Source organism: Arvicanthis niloticus, chromosome 1, assembly GCF_011762505.2.
Source record: "Arvicanthis niloticus isolate mArvNil1 chromosome 1, mArvNil1.pat.X, whole genome shotgun sequence".
NCBI classification, from domain to species: Eukaryota; Metazoa; Chordata; class Mammalia; order Rodentia; family Muridae; genus Arvicanthis; species Arvicanthis niloticus.
Window position 1 is genome coordinate 66,532,922 of NC_047658.1, and position 25,782 is coordinate 66,558,703.

The 25,782-nt window shown below is 43.5% G+C and overlaps 1 protein-coding gene across 5 annotated transcripts in view; it reads left to right on the plus strand.

Moving 5' to 3' along the window:
• The window catches only part of Nars2 (asparaginyl-tRNA synthetase 2, mitochondrial), a 108,162-nt gene that overhangs the window by 70,089 nt on the left and 12,291 nt on the right, over positions 1-25,782 (plus strand). For 3 of the 5 annotated variants that reach the window (XR_013111761.1, XM_034494207.2, XM_076938162.1), the window contains 4 exons: positions 4,299-4,397; positions 4,502-4,539; positions 8,129-8,195; positions 13,025-13,162. Coding sequence is in view for 3 of the 5 variants with exons in the window: in XM_034494207.2 (XP_034350098.1) it covers positions 4,299-4,397; positions 4,502-4,539; positions 8,129-8,195; positions 13,025-13,162 (342 nt within the window). In the remaining 2 variants the exon portion in view is untranslated. The remainder of the gene's footprint in view (positions 1-4,298; positions 4,398-4,501; positions 4,540-8,128; positions 8,196-13,024; positions 13,163-25,782) is intronic. The other 2 variants (XR_013111762.1, XM_034494218.2) reach the window with 1 other exon arrangement.

Genomic DNA, 25,782 nt, shown 5'->3' on the forward strand with positions numbered 1-25,782 from the left:
AGAACTGATTCCCACTGACCTTCATAGTAGTACTGTGGCATCACAAAATTCATTAATAAAATGTAGTACTGGGTTTGGAGAATCAATAAAACGTAACACTAGAGTTGGAGATGGTTCTGTGGTTAAGAACAATGGCTGCTCTTCTAGAGGACCTGGGTTTGATTCCCAGCACCGATGTGGCAGCTCACAACCATCTTCAACTACAGTTCTAGGGGATCTGATGCTGCCTTCTGGTTTCCACAGGCACCAAGCATGCACATGTGCACAGTCATACATAGAAGCAAAACACTGATACATATACAATAAAAAAATAAATCTTTAAAAATGTAAAAATAATTAAAACATATTTGAACACATCATTACTCCGTTCTGTTTTCTCTTGTTCCTTCAATCTCCATTGTTACAGTTGTTTATAGATTTTAGCTGATGGATTTTTAAGCACTAAATGCCCAAGAGTAATGTGAACCATAACATAACATAAACATAGTCATTTATCCAGATTATCACCACCCTAAGATACTCCTGCTGAGAGTAATAAACAAGGTCACATGACCCCAGAGGGACAAGCCGTTGTGTGTCCAGTGGCTTTGGATGAGGAGGCAACTCTTCTGACACTCTGAGAAACACACAGTGGCTTCCTACGACAGTTTTGATTTATGTCTGTTTTATTAGTATCACATTCATGTAAACTGTAAGTTGTAAGGCATATATCCACCTCTGTTACTATGACTGCAGTCAAAATAAAGAACAATTTGTTCTTACAAAACAGCTCCGACTTGTTGCTGCCTTGTGTTCTAACTCCTCCCACTGTCAACTGCTCATCTTCCCCATCCCTCTTGAGTAATTGTCCCTTTACAGACTGTCATGTGAACATTAGTGTGTGCATATCTGGCTGTCTTCTGCCTCTTAGTGTAATATATATGTATGTATATGTATATATCTCAGATTCTCCTGTTGTCTGGGTAGTTCCCTGACACAGGTGCACCACAATTGTTTGCCATTCGTACTGAAGAACATTTGAGTTAGTTCAGTCTTGGAAAGCAATGAAAAAGGTTCTATAAACCTTCCAGTATAGGTTCTGTGAGAACATAGTTTTTATCTCTCTTGGGTGAGGTCCAAGGAATGAGGAGGTGAGATCTAAGTTTGATGTTTAGTTTTTTTTCAGGAATCTGTCTGGTTTACAGGGTGACTGTACTGTGTTACATTCCTGCAAGCAATATGTAATGACCAGTTTGTCTACTCAGCACTAGTACTTAGTCAAGGATGTGCTTGTATCCGTGAGTCTGTGAAAGAGACAGACGGACAGATATGCACTAATGAATAAATATGTGCGATTCTATTAGCTGTGCGTCATCATCGAGCTGTGGTTTTAGTTTGTATTTCCCCAATGTATCTTGAGGCTTTCTGTGTAAACATCTTTTCATTCTGTCAAGTAGCCGTCAACTCGGGTGTTCTGCCCCTCCACCCCCTGAATGCTGGGAAGATGTGAGCCTCCACACCTGGCCCTTTGTTGTTGAGCATTGAATTTCTTCGTTTTCAAATGCACATCTTTTTTCAGATACATAATTTGCAACTATTTCTCCTAGTGTTGTCAGTTTGTCTTTTCACTCTCTTAGCAGTATCATTCACAGAGAAAGGGTTTTAGCTATGGTGAACATTAATTTGCCAATTTAGATTTGGATATAATAGCACAAATCCATAGTCCTTGACTTGAGAGGTAAAGGCAGTAGGATTATAAGATCCAGGCTAGTCTAAGCCACAAAGTGAGGCTGATTCAAAAAGACAAGGCAACAATTACCATAAAAATTAAATCTTAAAGACCCTGTCTCATAATAAAAAATAAAAGAAGAACACCCATTTGGGCAGTTTCCTTCATAATTGCACAAGAAGACCTCTGACTGATTTTGTGAGTCTTGGTGCTGACTCATGCAGCCAATAACAGCTAAGTAGTGAAGTTGAGTAAGACTGAGGTCTGCACCAGCAAGATGGCTCAGAACGGATAAAGCACTTGGCTGTGTAGTCCAGATGGAGTTCAAGCCCAGGAAGCCTCAGAGGAAAAAGAGAACCAGCTTGTTGTGAAAGTTGTCCTTTGACCTCTGTCTACTATAGACTGTGGCACATATGTGCTGACACAGTCATACGTTAACTATAACCATAAAACTCAATATTAAAAGACAATATTCAAGTTTGGATGGCAGATTTGCTACTTAACTAACTCTACTAGTGGTACTCAGGCATATATTGTTGAATGACTCAAAATATAAATCTTTTTTCTAAAGACAGAAAAAAGTAACCTCCTGCTTCTCCTTTTCTTCCAGTGCTTTTAAGTTTTGACTCTGAGGTTATAAAATTTTTTTTCATGAATTATAAGTAATTAATTATCAAAGACTATTTTAGTAATTTTTATAAACATCTTATACTTACCCCTCATTGTAGTTCCTGGTTTTATCAGGTATGTTTATAGAACTTAGTCTGAAAGCCAGAGTTTGGGTTGGATGGCAAGGGTTTTCATCTTCAAATTAACTATTTTACTCGTAAGACAGCAGTTAACAACCCAAGTGGGCAAAGACTTGTTCTCCCGCAGTCCAGAAGGACCATGCGGTCCAGCTGCTGCTTTCCCTCCTCTTGTGGTGGCTTTGCTCTATAACTAAGGGACATCACTCAGGTACTTGGCTTTGTCTGTCTCACTGCTGTGTTGGAAGGTGGTAGAGGCTGGACCTGGACGTGGGGGGCCTTTAACCACTGATTGATTGTTCCTCTTTTTTCAAGTCCCCTGACTCTACTCCCTCTCCACTGGTTTGGTCTACTTTTCTTTTTTCTTTTAGAATGTAAACATTCTGTATATTTTGAAACAGGATCTCATATATCCTAGAATGATCTTGAACTCTTGACCCAACTTCAGTTGTCCAGTGCCAGGGCTATAGGTATAACTGCCACTGCCATGCTATCGAGTTTATGCAATGTCAGGGAACTAAGCAAGCACTCTCCCAGCTAAGCCATACTCCAGCCCTACGCATATCAACAGTTTACATTTGTATATTCCCTCTATAGTTAACTGTCTTGAGATGACAAAGCTTTCAAGTTCAGACTCCAGTTTAGAGAAAATGACCTAAGTTTGAACTCAGGTAATCTAACAGGCTGGTTCCTAGCATTAGTTTCCAAGTTGCTTCCCAACAAAACCTGAGCCTAGCTCCAGTCTCTAGGATAATCTCCAACAAAATTAGCTTTTACTATAAAGTCTTACCCCATAGACATTTGGAGCTCACCCACCACCAAAACCATCCTGGGTGATGGTGGTGCATTGGGGATGGGGGCCTGAGCTAGCTCGATTAGAATAAGACCCTGCTGTGAGTTGCATCAGATTGGTTCCTGTCTGTTTTTGCGGGGGATCACTAACATTTCTCTGGCACTGCAGTCTCTCCTCTCCCATAGAAAACAAAGCCCTTCGAAAGCTTTGGCCTGGTTTTATTTATTCCCTTCAACTTTTCTTTATTCTTATTTCATTTCTGGACTCTTCTTGTTTTTCTATCCCCCAAATTAGTTGTTGTTACTATTGATGCAATTGGTAACTTAGAAATGCAAACTCTTAGCTGGGTGTGATGGTAACATTAGTAATCCCAGTCCTCTCTATGAGTTCAAGAACAGCCTGATCTACAGAGTGAGGTCCAACCCAGCCAGGGCTGCTGAGACCCTGTCTCAGAAGATATGAGTAATTAAATTAAATACTTCAGAATTACTTTCCATTCTAGTTATTGCTTTCTTCTAAGGAAAACATGTCATCTATGAGTCTTATAGGGATATGCTTGATAGAATTAATTCTCATACTAATTTATATTTTATATTTTTAAAAAGATATATATAATTTTTGTTTAGATGCATGTTGTTGCTTCTCAAATTTTCAAGTTTCCTTTCATTTAGTATTGACCCAACTACTTCACAAAAAGTTCTTTCTTCACAAAATCTAATATCATGTATATTTCTCTGAACCAAGAGCTAAACTAACACACAGGATTATTTAATGTAATTCTCACGACAGTCCTGTGAGTGAGGTGCTATGATGGTCTTAATTCTGTAAGTGAGTTCATTAATAAGTAAAGAGACATCAGTCAATGATAGCTGTTCATTTGACAATTCATTTCAATACTGATACTGATCTGAGTCACTGTAATACATTCAGGGATTAACAAGCTTAATGGATTTCTAGTTGCTGGAAGCTGGAGGAAAGTCCTTCAATCCCTGAAGCCTTGGGGGTTTTGTGTAAAACTGCAGCTCAGGCAGTTGTGTCTTATTCCTCTTAGGTCATGGAGGAACTCTTCAAGGCGACCACTGAGATGGTTCTCTCACACTGTCCTGAAGACGTTGAACTGTGTCACCAATTCATAGCTTCTGGCCAGAAGGTAATAAGCTTGTAGATACAGCGAATACATAGCTCTTCAAGTATATTGATTGTATATAATGAATGTAATTACATGTAAACTCTGTTCTCTTTTGTCTTATCCAGGGCAGACTAGAACATATGCTAAAAAACAACTTCATAATGTAAGTAGATATTATAATTTTTCTGGATTTTGCTCATACTCAACTACTGTATCACATTGAATTATAATTTTTGTTAATATATCTCTGTGTTTATCATACCAGATCCAGGCAAGACCCATATTCTAATTATTTTTACTGTTCTTACACTTAGCTCATAGTTGATAACCCATGTGTCATTAAATAAATGAATCATAGTAAGATAAAAGAATATAGAAATTGTGGTCTGTATTACTAAAATTCATATCTTATATAGTAATCCCTTGACATCACTGGAGATTGGTTCCCAGAACCCCGGGTATACTAAAATCTGCATGGCTAAGGCCCTCTATAAAATGGCATATTACTTGCATATAACACAGAGTCGTCTACCATATCACCTCTAGAGTTGATATCTCATATCAACTACCATAGTGGGCATGTCTAATACTATGATTAGATTCCCAAAGTAAACTTAAGTAAACCAAAGTGCTTTTCCTTTTTTTCCTCAAGCACTTTGGAAACAGTTTCTTGAAAGGCAAAGAAATATCCTTTATGCATATCAAGAAACATATTCAGGGAGACTGTGAGAAGCCCATTAAGGATATACAGTATTAGAGCTGTAATCTGAACTTGAAAGCCATGCTTTAATTAGGAGGGAGTGGGGGGGAGGGAAATGGAGGAGATCATTATCCCCAGAAGATGTGCTTTGAATTGTTATTTCTTCATAATGAAACAATAATAACTGTATAAAAACTACTGCTTCTTAACATTTCTCAGTGTAATTGGTAGATCATACAAAGTAATCAATGGACTAGAACAATAGAATGTCTAAGGACAAGCTATTTTTATGTACAAATACTTTTGAATGTACTTACTACATTATAAAAGTTAATCATGTTTTAAGTCAAAGCAATTGGTATTACTAAGTAGTGGAGTCAGAAGAACTCAGTGCCTATGACTCTTACTCTGGTGGGACACACGGAAATATAAACATTAGACACTGTCTTAGCCATTGAAAGCAGGGACTGAGTCAGCAGACTGCCTCTTACTTCACATACAGGATCTCTAGCAAGTTGCTCATATTCTCCCTAAGCTTCAGATTCCCTTCTGCACAATACTCAACTCTTAAATTATTACTCCCACAACCCACCACTACCACTGTTTCCTTAGAAATGCAAAGAGTGTAATTTCAATAGAATGTTCACTCTAGAACAAAGTCTGTCACTCAAAATATGGTGTAGGAAGTTGGCTTTATTTGTACTGTAGAAACATTTTCTAGTTCATTTGTATAGGTATGAAAATCAGAGCATAAGTTTGTATTGGGTGGATTGAGTTCAGGGTCCTTCAGAAAGCTTTGTAGATTTTTTTAAAAAGTCATCCAGAATACTGTCTCAGTATGTTTTCTTATAATTTGCAAGGAAACTGGTGTTTCTTTGCTACGAACATGTTCATATGCTTCTGGTACGTGTACATTTTTATGACCTTGTGAAAGGGAGGTCATTAAATTTGGCAGCATTCTTCAGAATACATAAAAATTACATTTTGATCCAATAATCCTACTTTCACATATGCATTAGAGAGGTGTTTAGTCATGATTTATAGTAGCAAAAGATTGGAAACATCTGAAATACCATTAATGGGTAATTAGTTAAAGTAAATAGACACACACACACAAATATACTTAGAATGTTATGTTTAATTCAAAAACTGAAGTTCCTGCCAAGTGGTGGTGGTACACTCCTCTAATCCCAGCACATGGGAGGCAGAAGCAGACGGATCTCTCAGTTCAAGGCCAGCTTGGTCTACAGAGTTCCAAGACAGCCAAGGCTACACAGAGAAACCCTGTTTCAAAACAGGTTTTGGCAGTGAATGTAGTTCAGTTGGTAGAAAGCTTCTCTCACAAGCGTAAAGAACGTCGTCATGTTCGGTCCTCAGCCCACATAAAACTGCATGTGGTGGCATTTGCTTGTAATCCCAGTGCTCAGGAAGTAGAGGCAGGAGGATCAGGAGTTCAGGGTTACCTTCAGCTAGACAGGGCCACATGAGACCTTGTCTAATAAAGTTTTCATCACAATACAATGATCGATAACATACAATCTTGAGTAAAAGTGTATATGATAGATGCTCTGACATTTACAAAAATAGGTGTTATAAATATTCACATATTTATTCATAATCCCCTAAAAGAGTACACAGGTAGTAATACTAGTGCATATAGTATTAAGAGAAAGGGCTGGGAAGATTTCTCAGAAACTTAAAGCACTTGCTATTCTTACAAAAGGACCCAGGTTCAATTCTCAGCACACACATAGTGACTCACAGCCATCTGTAACTCCAGTTCCAGAGTTCCAATGCCTTCTTGTGTCCTCCATAGTCACCAGCACACATGTGGCATACATACATACATACGTACACACAGAGGGTCATAAATACAACATAAAGTAAAATTGAAAACGTGAGAAGAAATAGATTCAGTGGCTGTGGAACAAGGCAGAAGATACCTGTGCTTTTATTTTCTCTCCCTCCCTCCCTCCCTCCCTCCCTCCCTCCCTCCCTCCCTCCCTCCCTCCTTCCCTCCCTCCCTCCTTCCCTTCCCTTCTTTTTTCTCTAACCATCTTCTCTCCCTTTGTGGCTCAGACTAGCCTTAGGCACCTGGGCGTAAGCAGTCCTACCTCAGCTTTTAGGTGTGCATGCTCATGCAATGGCGTTCTTTCATGTTAGGCATGAAAAGTTTCTTAGTGAGAAAACCGATGCTAGTTTTACTCAGCAGTTAGTCCTGAATGCCTAGACTATGGTACGAAGGCCTGAGGAAGTGCTCGTGACCTGACTGCTGTTCTCACCAAATTTCCTGGGATTTCCCCCTTGCTCAATGTGCCCCAGTCACACTGACCGTTTTGTTCCTTCAGTGGTACAGACTGTTCCTCACAGAAGGCCCTGTACTTGGGTCCTTTTTGTCTAGCATATTCCTCCCAGTTATTTATATAGTTCTCTTTTTTTTCCCCTTTTCTGATGCAGGTTTCCCTTCAGACGTCACCAACTCAGAGTGCTTCTCCTGAACACATCCTCTAAAATAGCACCCAGACACCTGCCCCACTGTATTTTCTTTGTAATAGTTATCTATCACTATTATTATTTGTTTAATTTGCCCCACACATATATCTTGGCTCAAAGAATGCAGAAACTTTATTTTATTTATATAATTTTCTAGTACCTAGAATAATGCCTAGCATCTAGTAGCTGTGACATACATGTTTGCTAGATGAATAAATAATTGATTCCTTTTAGAAAGGCCTTTTGCTCTTTGAGCCTCAATATTTCATACCTTTTACTAGAACACTGGCACAACGTGGATATTGAGAAGCTCTGCTTTCTGATGGGACTCCTGTGCCTATTGCATGCCGGTCAGGAGTGGGACTGTTGAACAGCCACTGTCTTTGTGCAGATCCCATTCCACAGGGTTAGGTCAGCCTGAACTCCTGATTACTGGGTACTCACTCAGGGCCTCACAGATTGTATTGGAATTGGTTTGTTTTTTCTGGTTGAAACTGACCTTGTGTAAAATCCTTCTTCTGTGTTAACCTTTCTCCACTTTTGTGCTGTTTTCTTCCAGCATTTCTTATACGGAAGCGATTGAGATCTTAAAGCAAGCATCCCAGCACTTCACCTTCACACCCAAGGTACTCTGTGTGTGTGTGTGTGTGTGTGTGTGTGTGTGTGTGTGTGTGTGTTCTTAGTGACATAAGTATCTGTGGAACCGTGCATAGACTTAGTGAGTTTTTGTTGAACATGGTTGAGAATAACTTTGAGATGATCTCACTATGGAGCCCTGAATGACCAGGAACTCATTATATAAACTAAGCTGGCCTGGAACTCAGACATCTGCCTTCTACCTCACAAGTGCTAGGCTTAAAGGTGTACACCATCATACTTGGCAATAAAAATTATTTTAGAAGAGAATTCTGTCATTTGCAATAGAAATAATTAAAGACTTTAAAGGAGAATACTGAGTTTATCAAGATGAAAATTCAAAAGGAAAAATGATAATCATAGATTATTACTGTAGAAATCAAGTAGTTCAGTGTTTCCACATGTATATTCTAAATAATGTTGAAAGCTGATACACAAGAAGTTATAGGATTAAATATATTTGGGCAACATATTAAACTGATGCACACAAACCTAGTAACTAATGAAAGCCTATTATGAGTGACTGATTATCACTGCAACAGATCAGATTCTGATCCAACAAATCCAGTGAGATGGATTCATGGGAGTGGTTGTAAGTGGAGGGTGGGAATGCACACTCTGTGATACAGACTGCAGGGGTGCACGCTCTGTGATACAGACTACAGGAGTGCATGCTTTGTGATACAGACTGCAGGGTTGCACACTCTGTGATACAGACTGCAGGAATGCACGCTCTATGTGTGATAGAGACTTCAGGGGTGCACATTCTGTGATACAGACTTCAGGGGTGCACACTCTCTGATACAGACTACAGGGGTGCATCCATATCTGTGATATGGATGGCAGGAAGTCCAGACCTGTTTTTTTTCCCTATGGACCAAGAATACATTCTCAGGAACTGCAATTTGGTTCCACCAAATACCAAATACTATAGTAATGTTTTCTTTTTCTTTTTTTCTCTTATTGAAACTAGATTTTTTTCATATAATATTGTGATTATGGTTTCCCCTCCTCTACTTCTTCCAGTTCCTTTCCACTTCTCCTTCCACCTGGATCCATACCCATTCTGTCTCCCATTATAAAACAAAAGGGTTTCTAAGAGATAATATTAAAATGATACATAATAAGATAAAATAAAAAACTAATATATTGGAACTGGACAAAACAAATAAACAGAAGGAAAGGAGTCCAAGAGAAGGCACAAGAAACAGAGACTCACTCATTCACACTCTTAGGACTCTCATAAAAACACTAAATTAGAAGCCATATCTATATGCTTCGGACCTAGTGCAGATCTTGTGAATGCTGCTTCACTCTCTGGGTTCATATGAGCTTTGATCCTGTTGGTTTAGACTGCCTTGTTTTCTTGGAGTCCTCCATCCTCTCTGGCTCTTACACTCTTTGCACCTCCTCTTCTGCAAGGTTCCCTGAGCCCTGAGGGCTGGGATTTGATGGAGACATCTCATTTAGGGCTGAGTGTTCCAAGGCTTCTGTATAATGTCTGGCTATAGATCTCTTTTTGTGTTCCCATCTCCTGCAGAAGGAGTAAGGCACTGACTTATAAGTATAGAATGTCATTAGGAGTCATTTTATTGCTACCTTTTTTTTAAAGACCAGTAATAGTTTACCCTAGATCCCTGGGCTATTTAGTCTCAGGTTTTGGGTCACCAAACAGTGTCAGGTATAGGTCCCAGCTGGTGGAGTAGGCCTTCAGTCAAATCAGATATGGGTTGGTTACTCCAGAAGGCTCTGTGCCACCACTGAATTAGCATATCTTGCAGGCAGGACACCATTGTCAATCCAAGGGTTTATAGTTGGGTTTATATTTATGTGTTTGTTTGTTTGTCTTGGTAGCTTTCAGAGTATCTATACCAAAGATGACAGAAATTAGGGGTGAAAGTTCTTTATATACAGCAGCTTAACTTCTTAACATTCAGTGAGTTGTGTAAGTGTTGTCTTCAGCAGTTGGGCATTGCCATCAGTTTGTGGAGAGCAACTGATAGTCTAGGCACTGATCTGGGTTATTTGGGGATTCCCATGAGACTCCCTTGACCAACAGCATAATCAGATGTAGCCCAAATCCAGTACTAGAAGCTTCATTTGATGACAAAAGATAGCCAGTTGGGACTCTGCCCTTCCCCCATTATTTGGCAGTTTCAGTTACAGCATTTTTATATCTGTGTCTTCAGTGCCTGAGAGTCATCTCCATCTCTTATATTCTGTTTGGTGAGGCTTGCCTCTGAGGATCCTGTTGTATTCCTAAATTTTTCATTTCCAGATTTTCCTTAGTTTTGGTTTTCTTTATTGATTTTATTTCCACTTTCAGGTCTTAAACTGTTTCCTTCTGCTGCTCATTCGTATGTTCATAGATTTCTTTAAGGAATTTTTTTTCTTCTCTCTTTAAGAACATCTATCTTTTTCATAAAGTCTGTGTCATATGATTCAGCTATGCTAAAATCCTCAGGGCCTGCTGTGAGCTCTAGTGGAGACATGTTGTTCGGCTTGTTATCGATGTGTTTTTACATTGGCATGTAGCCATCTGGGTTTGGGAAAATTGTAATTCTTGCTGATGATATCTGGTCTTGTCTTTGTTGGGTGAGTGTTTTGTTCTTCAGGGATCCTGATAACTGTGGCCACTGAGGGTTCCAGGTAAAATGTGTTTCTAGGTATTGAGAGCTGACACGGGAATGGGGGATGATCTGGGGATGGGGCTGAGGGAATCCACAGGAGAGAGGAAAGCAGGATGTTCCACCAGGATCTCCTTAGTCCTCTAGGAATAGAGGCAGAGAGAGAAATGAGAGGCCACAGCAAGTAGTCTGTTACAAGCTGAGACTGGGGAATTAATTTGGAGGAACAGAGAAAAGTGAAGATACATAGTTAGCCTGCCTATGTTCCTGGCTGGAATGACCTGTGGATTCCCAGGGAGTGCCTACTAGGTTTGCAGGCTAGGATAAAGTAATGAGTTGGAAGTGAGAGATATATGTGACCCACTGTAGAGCATGGTGTGACTGCAGCAGGTCATTCGCTCCAGAGCTTGGGGATAAGACTGTAGGATTGGCTTTCGGGGAGCTAGGGGAGAGGTGGCGATCTTCAGTTAGCATAACTGCATCCCTGTCTGGAGTCTAGTAATGTTGTCTCTCCCACCCTACCCCTGACACAGAGTTCTGTAACCCTGGCTATCCTGGAAGACCAGGCTATCCTTGAACTCAGAGATTCACCTGCTTCTGCCTCCTAAGTGCTGAGATTAAAGGCATGCACCATCACTGCCTGGGTGAATAATGTTTTCTTATTCTTTTTTACTTCATTACCATTCCTTTATTACATATAATATAACTGGTGTATGTTGCTTTCTTTTCTTAATTAAATTGCCAGTAGATGTTTTGATTGACAACAAATAGAGATATGGTAGGGAAAAAATGCTTGATTGTGTGATATATTTCCTTTCTCTCTGAGTGGTATGTTCATTCAACTTTATCTTCCAGTTATTTGTATGCTCATTTGGTATGGACCTGATGCCTCTTGTTGGTCTGTAGCATACAAACATACAGGAGACCCCTGTGTTTCCAGTGGCCAATGAAACATCTGAGAGGTCAAGACTGAGAACAAAGTCACACTGACCTCAACAGAAAAACTCAGTAATGTGCCTGAATTGGAGAATTGTCTTTTTTTTTTTAATCTACCTTTATAAAATCAGGGGCAGTTTTATAATTTTTGTTTATCTATAACCATTATATGCAAGCCAGTCTATATTTAAGTAGGAGAATTACTCTTAAGGAAATGAATCTAAAATAGTTTTCCCTAATTCCCCATCTTGTTTAAACGTCTTGTTTAAAGTGTTTGGGGTGAAGGGTATTGCCAGACTTGTGGGAATGGTAAGGTAATATGACGTGCTACATGTGCCTTTAAACAATCCTTTACAGTAGTCCCATCTCAAGCTATTGTATACTCTTAATACAGTTTATCTGTAACTTGAGCTTCTTTGCTGGATCTCATGCAGTCGAGCTGGTCTCGAACTTCCTGTGATCTGGACGATGCTGACCTTGCATCTACCTCCCAATGGCTGGCGTTGTAGGTGTGTGCCACCAGCCAGCAGCACTTGTTAGTTTTAAAGTCAATTAATTCTTTGTGTAATTTCTACTTGGATAATTTCTATTAAACTTCATGATGTCAAGAATGATACCATTTTGGGATTTGATGTTTGTTTTTTGGTTTTTGGTTTTTTTTTTTTTTTTTTTTTTTTTTAACTATAATATCCAGTACTTAAAAATGCTACCTGGAATTTAATAGTCAAGGTAGTATTTACTAAATAAATAGACTAAATAGTATTACTACATAATCATCAAAGAACATCTTGCATATGAATTGACTTTTATTAAAATAGAGATTTACTGAGAAAAGCCATCTTGCTAAAGATAGGCTCAGTATTAGGAGTCCCATCGCCCATCATTTAATTTCCTGAGACTTAGAGATAGTAACTAGGGAAGAAGCTCTAGGCAATATTAATAAAAATGCTATAATTCTGCATCAGTTTTATCCTTTTGGAAAGTGTTTTGTTTTCTTGCCTGTGCTGTGCTTGCTGACCGATGCTCCCTGAGATGGGGCACAGAAACGATAGTGTTTATCTACTGATTTCAGCTTTCATCTTTCCAGGCCTTTTGCTGTTCTTATTAGCAAGCCTTCCTCTTTGGTTTAGTCAGCTGTGTGACCTCGGCAGACAGCTGCACACATCATTGAACCCCAAGGACAAAGAGCCCTTGGAATTGGTACAGGTTGTTTTTATATGCGTATTGTAGCCCTTTCTTCTTGTGTGTCGTTACAGTGGGGTATTGATCTACAAACTGAACATGAGAAGTACCTGGTGAGACACTGTGGCAACACACCCGTCTTTGTCATTAACTATCCATCAGAACTCAAGCCCTTCTACATGCGGGAGAATGAAGATGGTCCTCAGCATACAGTAAGAAGATTATGAGTATGGCTCATCATCTGAATCTGGATCCTCCCCGCCTTGTTTCATTTCACTAACTTTAAAAATATTTTCTTAAATTATATCCATCAGTCTTCCCACAGAGCCCAATGTTCTATAAACATACTTCTCATTTTTATCACAGGGGGCGCTTAGTTTAGCAGATCCAAGTGTGAGTGGGTTTCATTTTGCTTTTGCTTTTCATTGAATAACTAAGTTCAGGAAGTAGCCTAGAACACTGGATAACAACACCAGGTTGATGTCAAGTTCAATATTGATTAGGAGACTCCTGGGAAAGAAAGTTTGCTGGAGCACAGATAACACCACTGGCATGATCAGGCAGAAGAACAGCTGGCTTAGAGTTCTTTTGTCTTGGCTATATATAGACACAGTGAGGGAAGGCAATGGGGGACTGGAGAGTTCTGAGTAGATTGCCCATCACAGGCCTTATCTGTCTTCTCTATCTGCCTGTATTGGTTCTCTGATTTTTCACTCTGTTTCTAACTGACTTTACTCTTCTCATTTACTTTCTCTTTATTTTCTTCCTGCTTACAAAATGAGATATAATATAAAAATATACTTGGGCTTATAAGAGACTTTTATAATTGTTTTATATGAAACATTATTAGTTATGTTTGTGAGACAAATATGTTTATCTCAAAGTAGGTCAGAAACCTAAATTTTGTTGTCCTGTATCTTACCACTTACTTGTAGAAAATGAAGATTATACTATAGCCCACAAATAAGCAAAACATCCCTGTCTTAGGTATACATAAGTATCTGACTTTCTGACTGCTTTTTTCTAGTGTTATAAGACAGTATTTGTCACAGACTGCCATCTCGTCTTGAAATTCTAGAGCAGTTTTGCCTAGAAGCTTGTATTCTCTATTTACAAATGAAAACTTACAAAGATAATTTAGCTCTACTGTCCCTGCCCCACAGGTGCCCAGTGCATTCTCATGTTCTGTTCCTCAGTGTACTATTTCTCACTGTACTCTATTCTATACTGTGGTAAATCCTCTGCTCGACCCATTCTTTCTCTGTAAAGACTTAACTCAGGTTGTGGGTTGCTCAGCCAGCGGGAGCCACCTTTCTCAGGGTTCTGTGTAGCAAGTGAAAAATTGGTAACACTTTATACATTGTGTCTGTTTTCCGTCCAAATGTAACGTTCTTGGTCCCCGCCCTCCCTCCTGATTGCTCCCTGTCTGCTTGTTTTCACTTTTGGATCAGCCACATTTTCTGCTCCTTTTTTGTTACCTGGACACAGTTTCCTCTTCTGCCACCTACTGCAGCAGTTCCTGTTGAGCTCAGTGGTGATCTTCATGTCATTAAACCCAGGGACTTTCAGAAACCTTTTTAATTTGACCTGTCTGCAACTTTTTATTCTTAAAATCCTCTTGTCCCTGGCCTTGTGGCATCATGTCCTCTCAGGTCCTCTCTTTTTACTGGTCACTCTAATTAATCTCTACAGATTTTTTTTTTCTCCAACTTTATCAGATGTTGGAATTCCTAAAGTCTAATCCTACATCTTCTTTGCTTTTGTCAGGTGATTTCATGTGTTCCAATAGCTTATCATTTCTTCTAACATAATCAGAAATTCACTTTAAATTCAGCTTCTCTTTAAAGTTCTGGACTCATATCTAATTTTATTATTATTATTATTATTATTATTATTATTATTATTATTATTATTGGTGTTGTTATTATTACATTCATTTATTTATTGAAGGGCACACATTCATGCCATTGCAAATGAGTAGAGTTCACTGTGTGGAACTCAGAGATCCACTTCAGGCCATCAGCCTTAGTGGTGAGCGCCTTTATCCCCTGAGCCATCTCATCTGCTCTGGACTCGTATCTCACTGCCTCGTTGATTACTATGTAATGCTGAAGGCTTGTCAAGGCAGTAGACAGAGCAGAGCATACATGGCTTCTCTCTTCCCTCCCCAGTCATACCCACTCTCTTCTCGTTTTCCCTTCCTTTCAGTAGGGTCTTAGTATATAAGCCTGGCTAACTGGAACTCAATGTGTAGACTAGGCTGGCCTGAAACTCAAAAGAGAACTCAAAGAGATGCACTTGCCTCTGCCTCTGCCTCTGCCTCTGCCTCTGCCTCTGCCTCTGCCTCTGCCTCTGCCTCTGCCTCTGCCTCTCTGCCTCTGCCTCTCTGCCTCTGCCTCTCTGCCTCTGCCTCTGCCTCTGCCTCTGCCTCTGCCTCTCCTGCCTCTGCCTCTCCTGCCTCTGCCTCTCCTGCCTCTGCCTCTCCTGCCTCTGCCTCTCTGCCTCTGCCTCTCTGCCTCTGCCTCTCTGCCTGTGCCTCTCTGCCTCTGCCTCTCTGCCTCTGCCTCTCTGCCTCTGCCTCTGCCTCTGCCTCTGCCTCTGCCTCTCTGCCTCTGCCTCTCTGCCTCTGCCTCTCTGCCTCTGCCTCTCTGCCTCTGCCTCTCTGCCTCTGCCTCTCTGCCTCTGCCTCTCTGCCTCTGCCTCTCTGCCTCTGCCTCTCTCTGCCTCTGCCTCTCTCTGCCTCTGCCTCTCTCTGCCTCTGCCTCTCTCTGCCTCTGCCTCTCTCTGCCTCTGCCTCTCTCTGCCTCTGCCTCTCTCTGCCTCTGCCTCTCTCTGCCTCTGCCTCTCTCTGCCTCTGCCTCTCTCTGCCTCTGCCTCTCTCTGCCTCTGCCTCTCTCTGCCTCTGCCTCTCTCTGCCTCTGCCTCTCTCTGCCTCTGCCTCTCTCTGCCTCTGCCTCTCTCTGCCTCTGCCTCTCTCTGCCTCTGCCTCTCTCTGCCTCTGCCTCTCTCTGCCTCTGCCTCTCTCTGCCTCTGCCTCTCTCTGCCTCTGCCTCTCTCTGCCTCTGCCTCTCTCTGCCTCTGCCTCTCTCTGCCTCTGCCTCTCTCTGCCTCTGCCTCTCTCTGCCTCTGCCTCTCTCTGCCTCTGCCTCTCTCTGCCTCTGCCTCTCTCTGCCTCTGCCTCTCTCTGCCTCTGCCTCTCTCTGCCTCTGCCTCTCTCTGCCTCTGCCTCTCTCTGCCTCTGCCTCTCTCTGCCTCTGCCTCTCTCTGCCTCTGCCTCTCTCTGCCTCTGCCTCTCTCTGCCTCTGCCTCTCTCTGCCTCTGCCTCTCTCTCTCTGCCTCTGCCTCTCTCTGCCTCTGCCTCTCTCTGCCTCTGCCTCTCTCTGCCTCTGCCTCTCTCTGCCTCTGCCTCTCTCTGCCTCTGCCTCTCTCTGCCTCTGCCTCTCTCTGCCTCTGCCTCTCTCTGCCTCTGCCTCTCTCTGCCTCTGCCTCTCTCTGCCTCTGCCTCTCTCCTCTGCCTCTGCCTCTCTCTGCCTCTGCCTCTCTCTGCCTCTGCCTCTCTCTGCCTCTGCCTCTGCCTCTCCTGCCTCTGCCTCTGCCTCTCCTGCCTCTGCCTCTGCCTCTCCTGCCTCTGCCTCTGCCTCTCCTGCCTCTGCCTCTGCCTCTCCTGCCTCTGCCTCTGCCTCTCCTGCCTCTGCCTCTGCCTCTCCTGCCTCTGCCTCTGCCTCTCCTGCCTCTGCCTCTGCCTCTCCTGCCTCTGCCTCTCCTGCCTCTGCCTCTCCCGCCTCTGCCTCTCCTGCCTCTGCCTCTCCTGCCTCTGCCTCTCCTGCCTCTGCCTCTCCTGCCTCTGCCTCTCCTGCCTCTGCCTCTCCTGCCTCTGCCTCTCCTGCCTCTGCCTCTCCTGCCTCTGCCTCTCTCCTGCCTCTGCCTCTCTCCTGCCTCTGCCTCTCTCCTGCCTCTGCCTCTCCTGCCTCTGCCTCTCTGCCTCTGCCTCTCTGCCTCTGCCTCTCTGCCTCTGCCTCTCTGCCTCTGCCTCTCTGCCTCTGCCTCTCTGCCTCTGCCTCTCTGCCTCTGCCTCTGCCTCTGCCTCTGCCTCTCCTGCCTCTGCCTCTGCCTCTGCCTCTGCCTCTGCCTCTGCCTTTCTGCCTCTGCCTCTGCCTCTGCCTCTGCCTCTGCCTCTGCCTTGCCTCTGCCTCTGCCTCTGCCTCCTCTGCCTCTGCCTCTGCCTCCTCTGCCTCCTCTGCCTCCTCTGCCTCCTCTGCCTCCTCTGCCTCCTCTGCCTCCTCTGCCTCCTCTGCCTCCTCTGCCTCCTCTGCCTCTCTGCCTCTCTCTGCCTCTCTCTGCCTCTCTCTGCCTCTCTCTGCCTCTCTCTCTGCCTCTCTCTCTGCCTCTCTCTCTGCCTCTCTCTCTGCCTCTCTCTCTGCCTCTCTCTCTGCCTCTCTCTCTGCCTCTCTGCCTCTCTGCCTCTCTGCCTCTCTGCCTCTCTGCCTCTCTGCCTCTCTGCCTCTCTGCCTCTCTGCCTCTCTGCCTCTCTGCCTCTCTGCCTCTCTGCCTCTCTGCCTCTCTGCCTCTCTGCCTCTCTGCCTCTCTGCCTCTCTGCCTCTCTGCCTCTCTGCCTCTCTGCCTCTCTGCCTCTCTGCCTCTCTGCCTCTCTGCCTCTCTGCCTCTCTGCCTCTCTGCCTCTCTGCCTCTCTGCCTCTCTGCCTCTCTGCCTCTCTGCCTCTCTGCCTCTCTGCCTCTCTGCCTCTCTGCCTCTCTGCCTCTCTGCCTCTCTGCCTCTCTGCCTCTCTGCCTCTCTGCCTCTCTGCCTCTCTGCCTCTCTGCCTCTCTGCCTCTCTGCCTCTCTGCCTCTCTGCCTCTCTGCCTCTCTGCCTCTGCCTCTGCCTCTCTGCCTCTGCCTCTGCCTCTGCCTCTGCCTCTGCCTCTGCCTCTGCCTCTCTGCCTCTGCCTCTGCCTCTGCCTCTGCCTCTCTGCCTCTCTGCCTCTCTGCCTCTCTGCCTCTCTGCCTCTCTGCCTCTCTGCCTCTCTGCCTCTCTCTCTGCCTCTCTGCCTCTCTCTCTGCCTCTCTGCCTCTCTGCCTCTCCTCTGCCTCTCTGCCTCTCTGCCTCTCTGCCTCTCTGCCTCTCTGCCTCTCTGCCTCTCTGCCTCTCTGCCTCTCTGCCTCTCTGCCTCTCTGCCTCTCTGCCTCTCTGCCTCTCTGCCTCTCTGCCTCTCCGCCTCTCCTCTGCCTCTCCGCCTCTCCTCTGCCTCTCTGCCTCTCTGCCTCTCTGCCTCTCTGCCTCTCTCTGCCTCTCTGCCTCTCTCTCTGCCTCTCTGCCCCTCTCTCTGCCCCTCTCTCTCTGCCCCTCTCTCTGCCCCTCTCTCTCTGCCCCTCTCTCTGCCCCTCTCTCTGCCCCTCTCTCTGCCCCTCTCTCTGCCCCTCTCTCTGCCCCTCTCTCTGCCCCTCTCTCTGCCCCTCTCTCTGCCCCTCTCTCTGCCCCTCTCTCTGCCCCTCTCTCTGCCCCTCTCTCTGCCCCTCTCTCTGCCCCTCTCTCTGCCCCTCTCTCTGCCCCTCTCTCTGCCCCTCTCTCTGCCCCTCTCTCTGCCCCTCTCTCTGCCCCTCTCTCTGCCCCTCTCTCTGCCCCTCTCTCTGGCCCTCTCTCTGCCCCTCTCTCTGCCCCTCTCTCTGCCCCTCTCTCTGCCCCTCTCTCTGCCCCTCTCTCTGCCCCTCTCTCTGCCCCTCTCTCTGCCCCTCTCTCTGCCCCTCTCTCTGCCCCTCTCTCTGCCCCTCTCTCTGCCCCTCTCTCTGCCCCTCTCTCTGCCCCTCTCTCTGCCCCTCTCTCTGCCCCTCTCTCTGCCCCTCTCTCTGCCCCTCTCTCTGCCCCTCTCTCTGCCCCTCTCTCTGCCCCTCTCTCTGCCCCTCTCTCTGCCCCTCTCTCTGCCCCTCTCTCTGCCCCTCTCTCTGCCCCTCTCTCTGCCCCTCTCTCTGCCCCTCTCTCTGCCCCTCTCTCTGCCCCTCTCTCTGCCCCTCTCTCTGCCCCTCTCTCTGCCCCTCTCTCTGCCCCTCTCTCTGCCTCTCTCTGCCTCTCTCTGCCTCTCTCTGCCTCTCTCTGCCTCTCTCTGCCTCTCTCTGCCTCTCTCTGCCTCTCTCTGCCTCTCTCTGCCTCTCTCTGCCTCTCTCTGCCTCTCTCTGCCTCTCTCTGCCTCTCTCTGCCTCTCTCTGCCTCTCTCTGCCCCTCTCTCTGCCCCTCTCTCTGCCTCTCTCTGCCTCTCTCTGCCTCTCTCTGCCTCTCTCTGCCTCTCTCTGCCTCTCTCTGCCTCTCTCTGCCTCTCTCTGCCTCTCTCTGCCTCTCTCTGCCTCTCTCTGCCTCTCTCTGCCTCTCTCTGCCTCTCTCTGCCTCTCTCTGCCTCTCTCTGCCTCTCTCTGCCTCTCTGCCTCTCTGCCTCTCTGCCTCTCTGCCTCTCTGCCTCTCTGCCTCTCTCTGCCTCTCTGCCTCTCTGCCTCTCTGCCTCTGCCTCTGCCTCTGCCTCCTTGGTGCTAGGTTAAAAGAACATGTCATTGTGTCTGGCAGTGATCGTTTAATATTGTCTTTCATTTTGATTGTGGCAATTCTACACCTGAGTCATCTCTAAAATTTCTCTTTCACAGTGAAATGCAAATCATTACTAGATTCTGATATTTTATACTCTGAACTGTATCTCAGATCCGTTTGTTTATCTTCATTTCTGCTTTTACCTTTTAGATTAAGGTCTCGTCTGTGTCTTGCCTGCACCTCTCTGTGGCCTGTTCTTCCTGTGTCTACTCTTTCCTTCACAGTCTCTGTCCTCATTTTGGCATGAGCTTTTGGAAAATAGAAATCTAAAACTGGGTGTGATAGCCAAACTCTGTAATTCCACCACTTGAGAAGATGAAAAATTCAAGATTATCTTCATCTACAGAGTTTGGGCCAACTTGGACTAAATGAGACCCTATCTCAAAAAAAAAAAAAATTAAATCTGATCATGTTAATCTCTTTCTTAAAACCAGTCACTAGACTCCTGTTGCTCCTGCTAAGCCAAGTATAACTGTTCCTGACCCTGATACTCTGTTATATCCACACCTGTCATATGCTTTATTCTGAATAGTCTTCCACACCTACATAATTTTATTTATTCTCCAGATCATGTTTTTCTCATAAGAACTTTCTTTGACCATTATAATTAGTCATAAAAGCATTTTAGGTGCTGTTAAGTTTCAGACCTAGAGCTGCTCACTTCTTAAATTTTAATGTAACTTTTTATTCATTATTTGAGAATTTCCTATTGTATGCAATATGTATATTTCTAAGAGGCCACACTCCTAGAGAAAAAAAAAATCTGCCTCTTTCCCCAGCAGCCAGCAGCTGCCAGCAGTGCCTCAGGCAGGGGTGTGTCCTCATGAGCCACCCCTCCATCTGTCAGAAAGCTGGTTGTCTTGGTCTTGTGCAGGTAACCACAGCTGCTGTGAGTTATAACTACAGTGACCCTGTCCTAGCCAGGGGACAGCATTTCACAGCAGTCTATCTCAAACCTGTACTTCCCACCTTCCTAGTCCATGGTGGTCCCTGAGTGTGAGATACGTGTCCTGTTTGGGGCTGAGCAATCCACAGTTTGACCAGTCCTGAGTCTCTGTATTAACCACTGTGCACTGCAAAAAGAAACTTCCCTGAGCACTGCACTTACCTATGGTGTAAAGCTTAATGTTTAAAAGACAATTGTATCCATTTAGCAACATAGTAGTAGAAGGTTCTCTTGTAGAGTTTATTATCTCCATAGCTACAGGTTTTTGGCCATGAGCTTAGATCCAGTGAGAGAGTGATTGGTTACTCCAAAGCTCAGACCACTGTTTTACCAGTGAGCATCTTTGCCAGGCTGGACGTTACAAGCTACTAAATCCATCCTAACTTTTAACACATGACTTTTTTTTTTACTGATACGTGTCACTACGTAATTGATGGCTTTCCTTTGTCTAGAGCACCTATAGATCTCCTTTTTACTTACCAGTGCAGCCTCAGTGCCAGCATAAGGCCAAGGACATGTCAAGTATCTAATAATCTGTTTTGTGTAGGGACAGGTGATTGGATGCATACAAAGCATCAAAGCTTTAGACACAAGGTGAGCACAAATGCATAGTAACTTGATTTGTTAAGGAAAGTGGGGCCAGACTGGCTAGGAACTTTTACTATAAATTTCTTGAGTAGTGGCAGTGATAAAAAAGAAAATATAATGGCCCAGAGTTACATATTCTTGGGTTCAAGTTACAGATCCCTGTGTTATACATTATGTGATTGAGCTAAGTGCATACTTTTAATCCCAGCACTAGAGAGACAGAGGTAGTCAGATATCTATGACTTCAAGACCAGCATGATCTGCATAGTGAGTTCCAGGTTAGCCAATGCCCAGTGTCCATGTGTGTGGCACTGTAATGCCCAGTGTCTCTGTGTGTGACACCATAATGGCCAGTGTCTGTATGTGTGGCACTGTAATGCCCAGTATTCATGTGTATGTATTGCTGTGCTGTCATCTGAGTCCTGAAGAGACAGTACTGTTCTTATGTGTCCTTACCTTTGTACATTCTAGGAGGCTGCCAGTCTCTTTGACAATGCCTCAGATCATACAAGCACTATAACAAGACTTTATTGTACTTCCATAGTTTTTGAAGTACTATAGCATATAGCTTCTCATTACCATATTATTTGAACATCATTTAACTAAGATATTTACTATTAGCCGTAGATAGTAGCATTTATGTTACCAACCTCTTTTTTTTTTTCCTGCAAAAAGTGCCTGTTTCTACTTCTAAAACACTTGAGTGGTGAATGTACAAACCTTGAGGCTTATGAATAAACACTGTATGTCTTTCAGTGGGACTCTAATTACAGATTTGGGAAAGGTTTGCCAGAGCTTATGCAAGAAATTTCTCCTAGTTAACTTTAGCTGTAAACTAGACCACCAACTGTTAGTTATCTGAGAGCAGTCTCCATCAGGGGATTGTTTTAGGTTGGCCTTTGGGCATCTCCATGGGGGTCTCCTGATTGCTAATTGATATGGGCAGGTCCAGCCCACTGTAACACACCATCACTAGGCAACGGATTGCTAGGCAACGGGTCCTAGGCTGTTTATGTACAATACCATCAGTAGGCAGGGAGTCCGAGGCTGTTTATGTACAATACCATCGCTAGCAAGGGGTCCTAGGCTGTTTAAAAACTCTCTGGGTTGGGCTCAGTGCTTAAGCACACTAACTGCTCTTAGAGAGCCCAGGTTCAATTGCCAGCACCCAAATGTCAGCTCCCAACAGTCTGCAACTCCAGCCCCAGGAGATCCAATGCCTTCTCCTGGCCTCCACAGGTACCAGGTACACATGCAGGTAAAATACCTATACACATAAAAATAAATAAATTAAAATTTTAACTTTTAAAAAGAAGGCTAACGTAGGAGACAGAGGAGTAAATGATCAAAGAAAAAGCTGGCTGAGCAGAGGCTGGGGAGCAGCCAGTAAGCAGCTTTCTTCTATGTCCCTGCTGCTGCCCTGCTGTCTCTCAGTTACACACTGTGACCTGCAAAGGGAAGATGAAGAAACCCTTTCATCTCCATGTTGCTTTTCATCATAGTATTTATCACAGCAACAGAAAGCAAACTACAACAAGATTCAGTGAAATCTTAAAAAGTAAGACGTTGTGAAGGCATGCACGGTGGCTTGCTCATGCAGTCGGGAGGCTGAGGCAGAGGAGTTGCCTGAGTTGAAAGCTGGTCTGGACATAGTTCCAGACCAGCCTAGTCTACAGAGTGAGAGTACATCTCACTATCCCAACTCCTACCAATGAAACAAAACCAAAGAAACAAAAAACAGTAAAATAGAGGTATTTCAATGGTATTTTCTCCAAGCTAAAAGATAAGGATAGAGAAATATTTAACCTGTTTTTAAAACTTTGGGCTGGAGTAATAGAAAAACTGGTGTTTCCACAGTAAGGTGTTCATTTATTTTCCTCCACCCACTCCAATAAAATGAAGATATGCAGACTGCCATAATAAAAGCACACTAGATTGAGAGCTGGAGGCTTGAACTCTGACACTCTTACAACTTATCTGAATGACCTTTTACAAGGCTCTACAGGCGCCTACAAAGCCTTAGTATCTCCGTCCTTATAGTCAGAGAATTGGCTTAGACCTCCGAGGTGCCTCTGGTTTCATGTAACCTCCTTTTCTTTACTGGCATATGTAAGAATAACACATAAGTTACAATGCATAATTTTGTCATTTGAAGGCCTAACATAATGAATCTAAGGAAACAGAAAATACCATGTGCTCTTGGGTTCAGGACATTGATCAAATACCCTAAATACAAATGGAAAATATGCAGCTATATGAATGGCTTCTCAGAGAATATTTATTCATAACTTCCAAATGTGACTAGGAAAAAGTAACTACCCAGCAGTTCTGAATAAGATTGATCAGGGCCACCAGGAAGTGTTAGGATTCTCAAATCGTGTCAGTAGTATGTTTTAGTATTACATCAGAAATGATGAAACATCAATGGTCATTCAGTGAAGTATGTACTGTGAAGTCACTTGGACAGGCAACCAAGGGACAGCTAGTGAATTTCCCTAGCCTGGTGAACTGCGCTGTTAGAATAACTTGATCCTTGAATCAACAGAAATGGTGAAGAAATTGTTAATTTAACTTAGTGAGGACTAATGATTTAGCAGTTTATATCAAATAAAAGTATACATTGCAGCCTATCTCAGATTGCTGTCAGGTTCTTTATAATGATATATGTACCTTGGATGATAGGAATAGGGAATGTATCAAGAGAGAAATTTGAAATTTTGACATGTATATGATAGATTTCTAAACTTTTATTGCTGTTCTGTTTCTCTCCATTTCAATCTCCTCATTTCCTTATAAACAATGAGTTTAGTTAAAGCAGTAGACATAAGAGAGAATGCAGATGTCCTCTAAGCCTTCAGGTAAAATAGGACTGTAAAGGAAGTTGCACTGCAGGCTAGAGATATGACTCATTGGTTAAGAACACTGACTGCTGTTCCAGAGGACCCAGGTTCAATTACCATCTCCCACATGGCAGCTCACAACTGCCTATCACTCCAGTTCCAAGGGGTCTGACACCCTCACACAGATACATAGGCAGGCAAAATACCAGTGCACATAAAATAAGTCATTGAAAAAAGGAAGCTGCACTATTACAAAGAACAACAAAGAGAGTAGTTCAGAGTAAAGAAATGACTTATATCAGCTCACTTAAATAACAAAACCCATCTTGCAAGAGTAGGCCGTATGTTAGTTTTCTCATCACTGTGACAAAACACCTGACAAACAGCCACTTGGAGAAGAGAGGGTTTGTGTTGCTTATACTTTGAGAGAACACATTCCATAGTGGTGAAGGTGTGATGGCAGGAGTGGGGCTGCTGCTCCCTTGCATCCATAGTCAGGAAGCAGAGAGTGAGACTTCTCTTTAGCAATTGTAGATGTGTTGGAGTGTTCATTGCTGCTGTGGGCAGCTTTAAACCTGTCCGATCACTTTTCCTCACCAGACTCCACGCTGTCACATGTTTATATTCCACTTGGTGCTTTTTCTCCCTGTAGATCTAAGACCAGTGAGCAGTAACCATACTACAGCCTGATTGCTGTACTGTCTTGAAATTTCCTCTGCCAAAGATACTAATCCATTACTTTAAAATTTAGCTCTGTGTGGGTTCTCAGGACACAGGCAGAATGCAGTCATATTCTTTGCCAGAATATAGCACAAATACCCTCCAGCCACTGCAGTTCCTGATTGAATCCTTGTTTCCCTGAAACCTCAGGACCTGGCCCACTACTGTTCCATGCTTCTGTCTGCATTATTACAGAAGTCACTGGAGAAATTCGTTATACTTCTGTGAACTGATGACCCTCTACTGGGTATCTGCCTTCTTCCAGTAGCATCTATGGATCAAATCTTTATTCAGACCCTTGGGAGACAGAAGTCATATTCAGCTCTCATAGCACTATTGAGCATTATGTGACAGGACATAGCAATGAGAATAAAAACTCAATCAAGAGGTAGTTAATGAATCTTCCTGGCTGGGACTAATGAACTGCATCAGAATATCTTGTGCATCAGCCCAGTAGAGTGAGGAAGGCAATGTCAGCATCAGAGTCCCACAAAGGCAGCTTTCAATGCAAGGATCCAAACTCAAGAACTGTTTATACAGAGTTCAAAAAAGCAATTTAACCATGTATGATTGTAGTCAAGAATGACATAATTCTTTGTAGGGCTGATAACAAAAAGAAGGTGCAGAAGGGCTTTTTGGAGTGTTAGTCTTATTTTGCTTTTTGATCTACATTGGTGGCACAGTGTGCTCATTTTATAAAAGTTAATAGAACTATGCAATTTATTTGTATACTTTTACACATAATGTTATATTTTAAGTAATTTCGCTTCAGTGGGGAATGCTTTTCTTTTATCACTGCAAATGGTTTGTAAAAGTCAGAAGAACATTTATACAAATGTTTACTTAGCTGTGCAAACTAAACTCTGCAACAATATTAGAGGTAACATGAAGATGGTTCAATGGGTAAAGGTACTTGCCACCCAAGCCTGTCAGGCTGAGTGGAAGGAAGAACAAACAACTCCTAGTTACACACACACACACACACACACACACACACACACACACACACACACACTAGTCTAAAGAACTAGTGGTGGTCTTTGAAATGAACTGGGAGATAGAGGGCTAAGGATGAGTCATGGGTGGCTCCCAGAAGTTGAACTTTTAATTCTAAAGGAGGTGTTTACAGAAATGACTTCCCTTCTCCAAGAGGAAGAACTCAGATAACT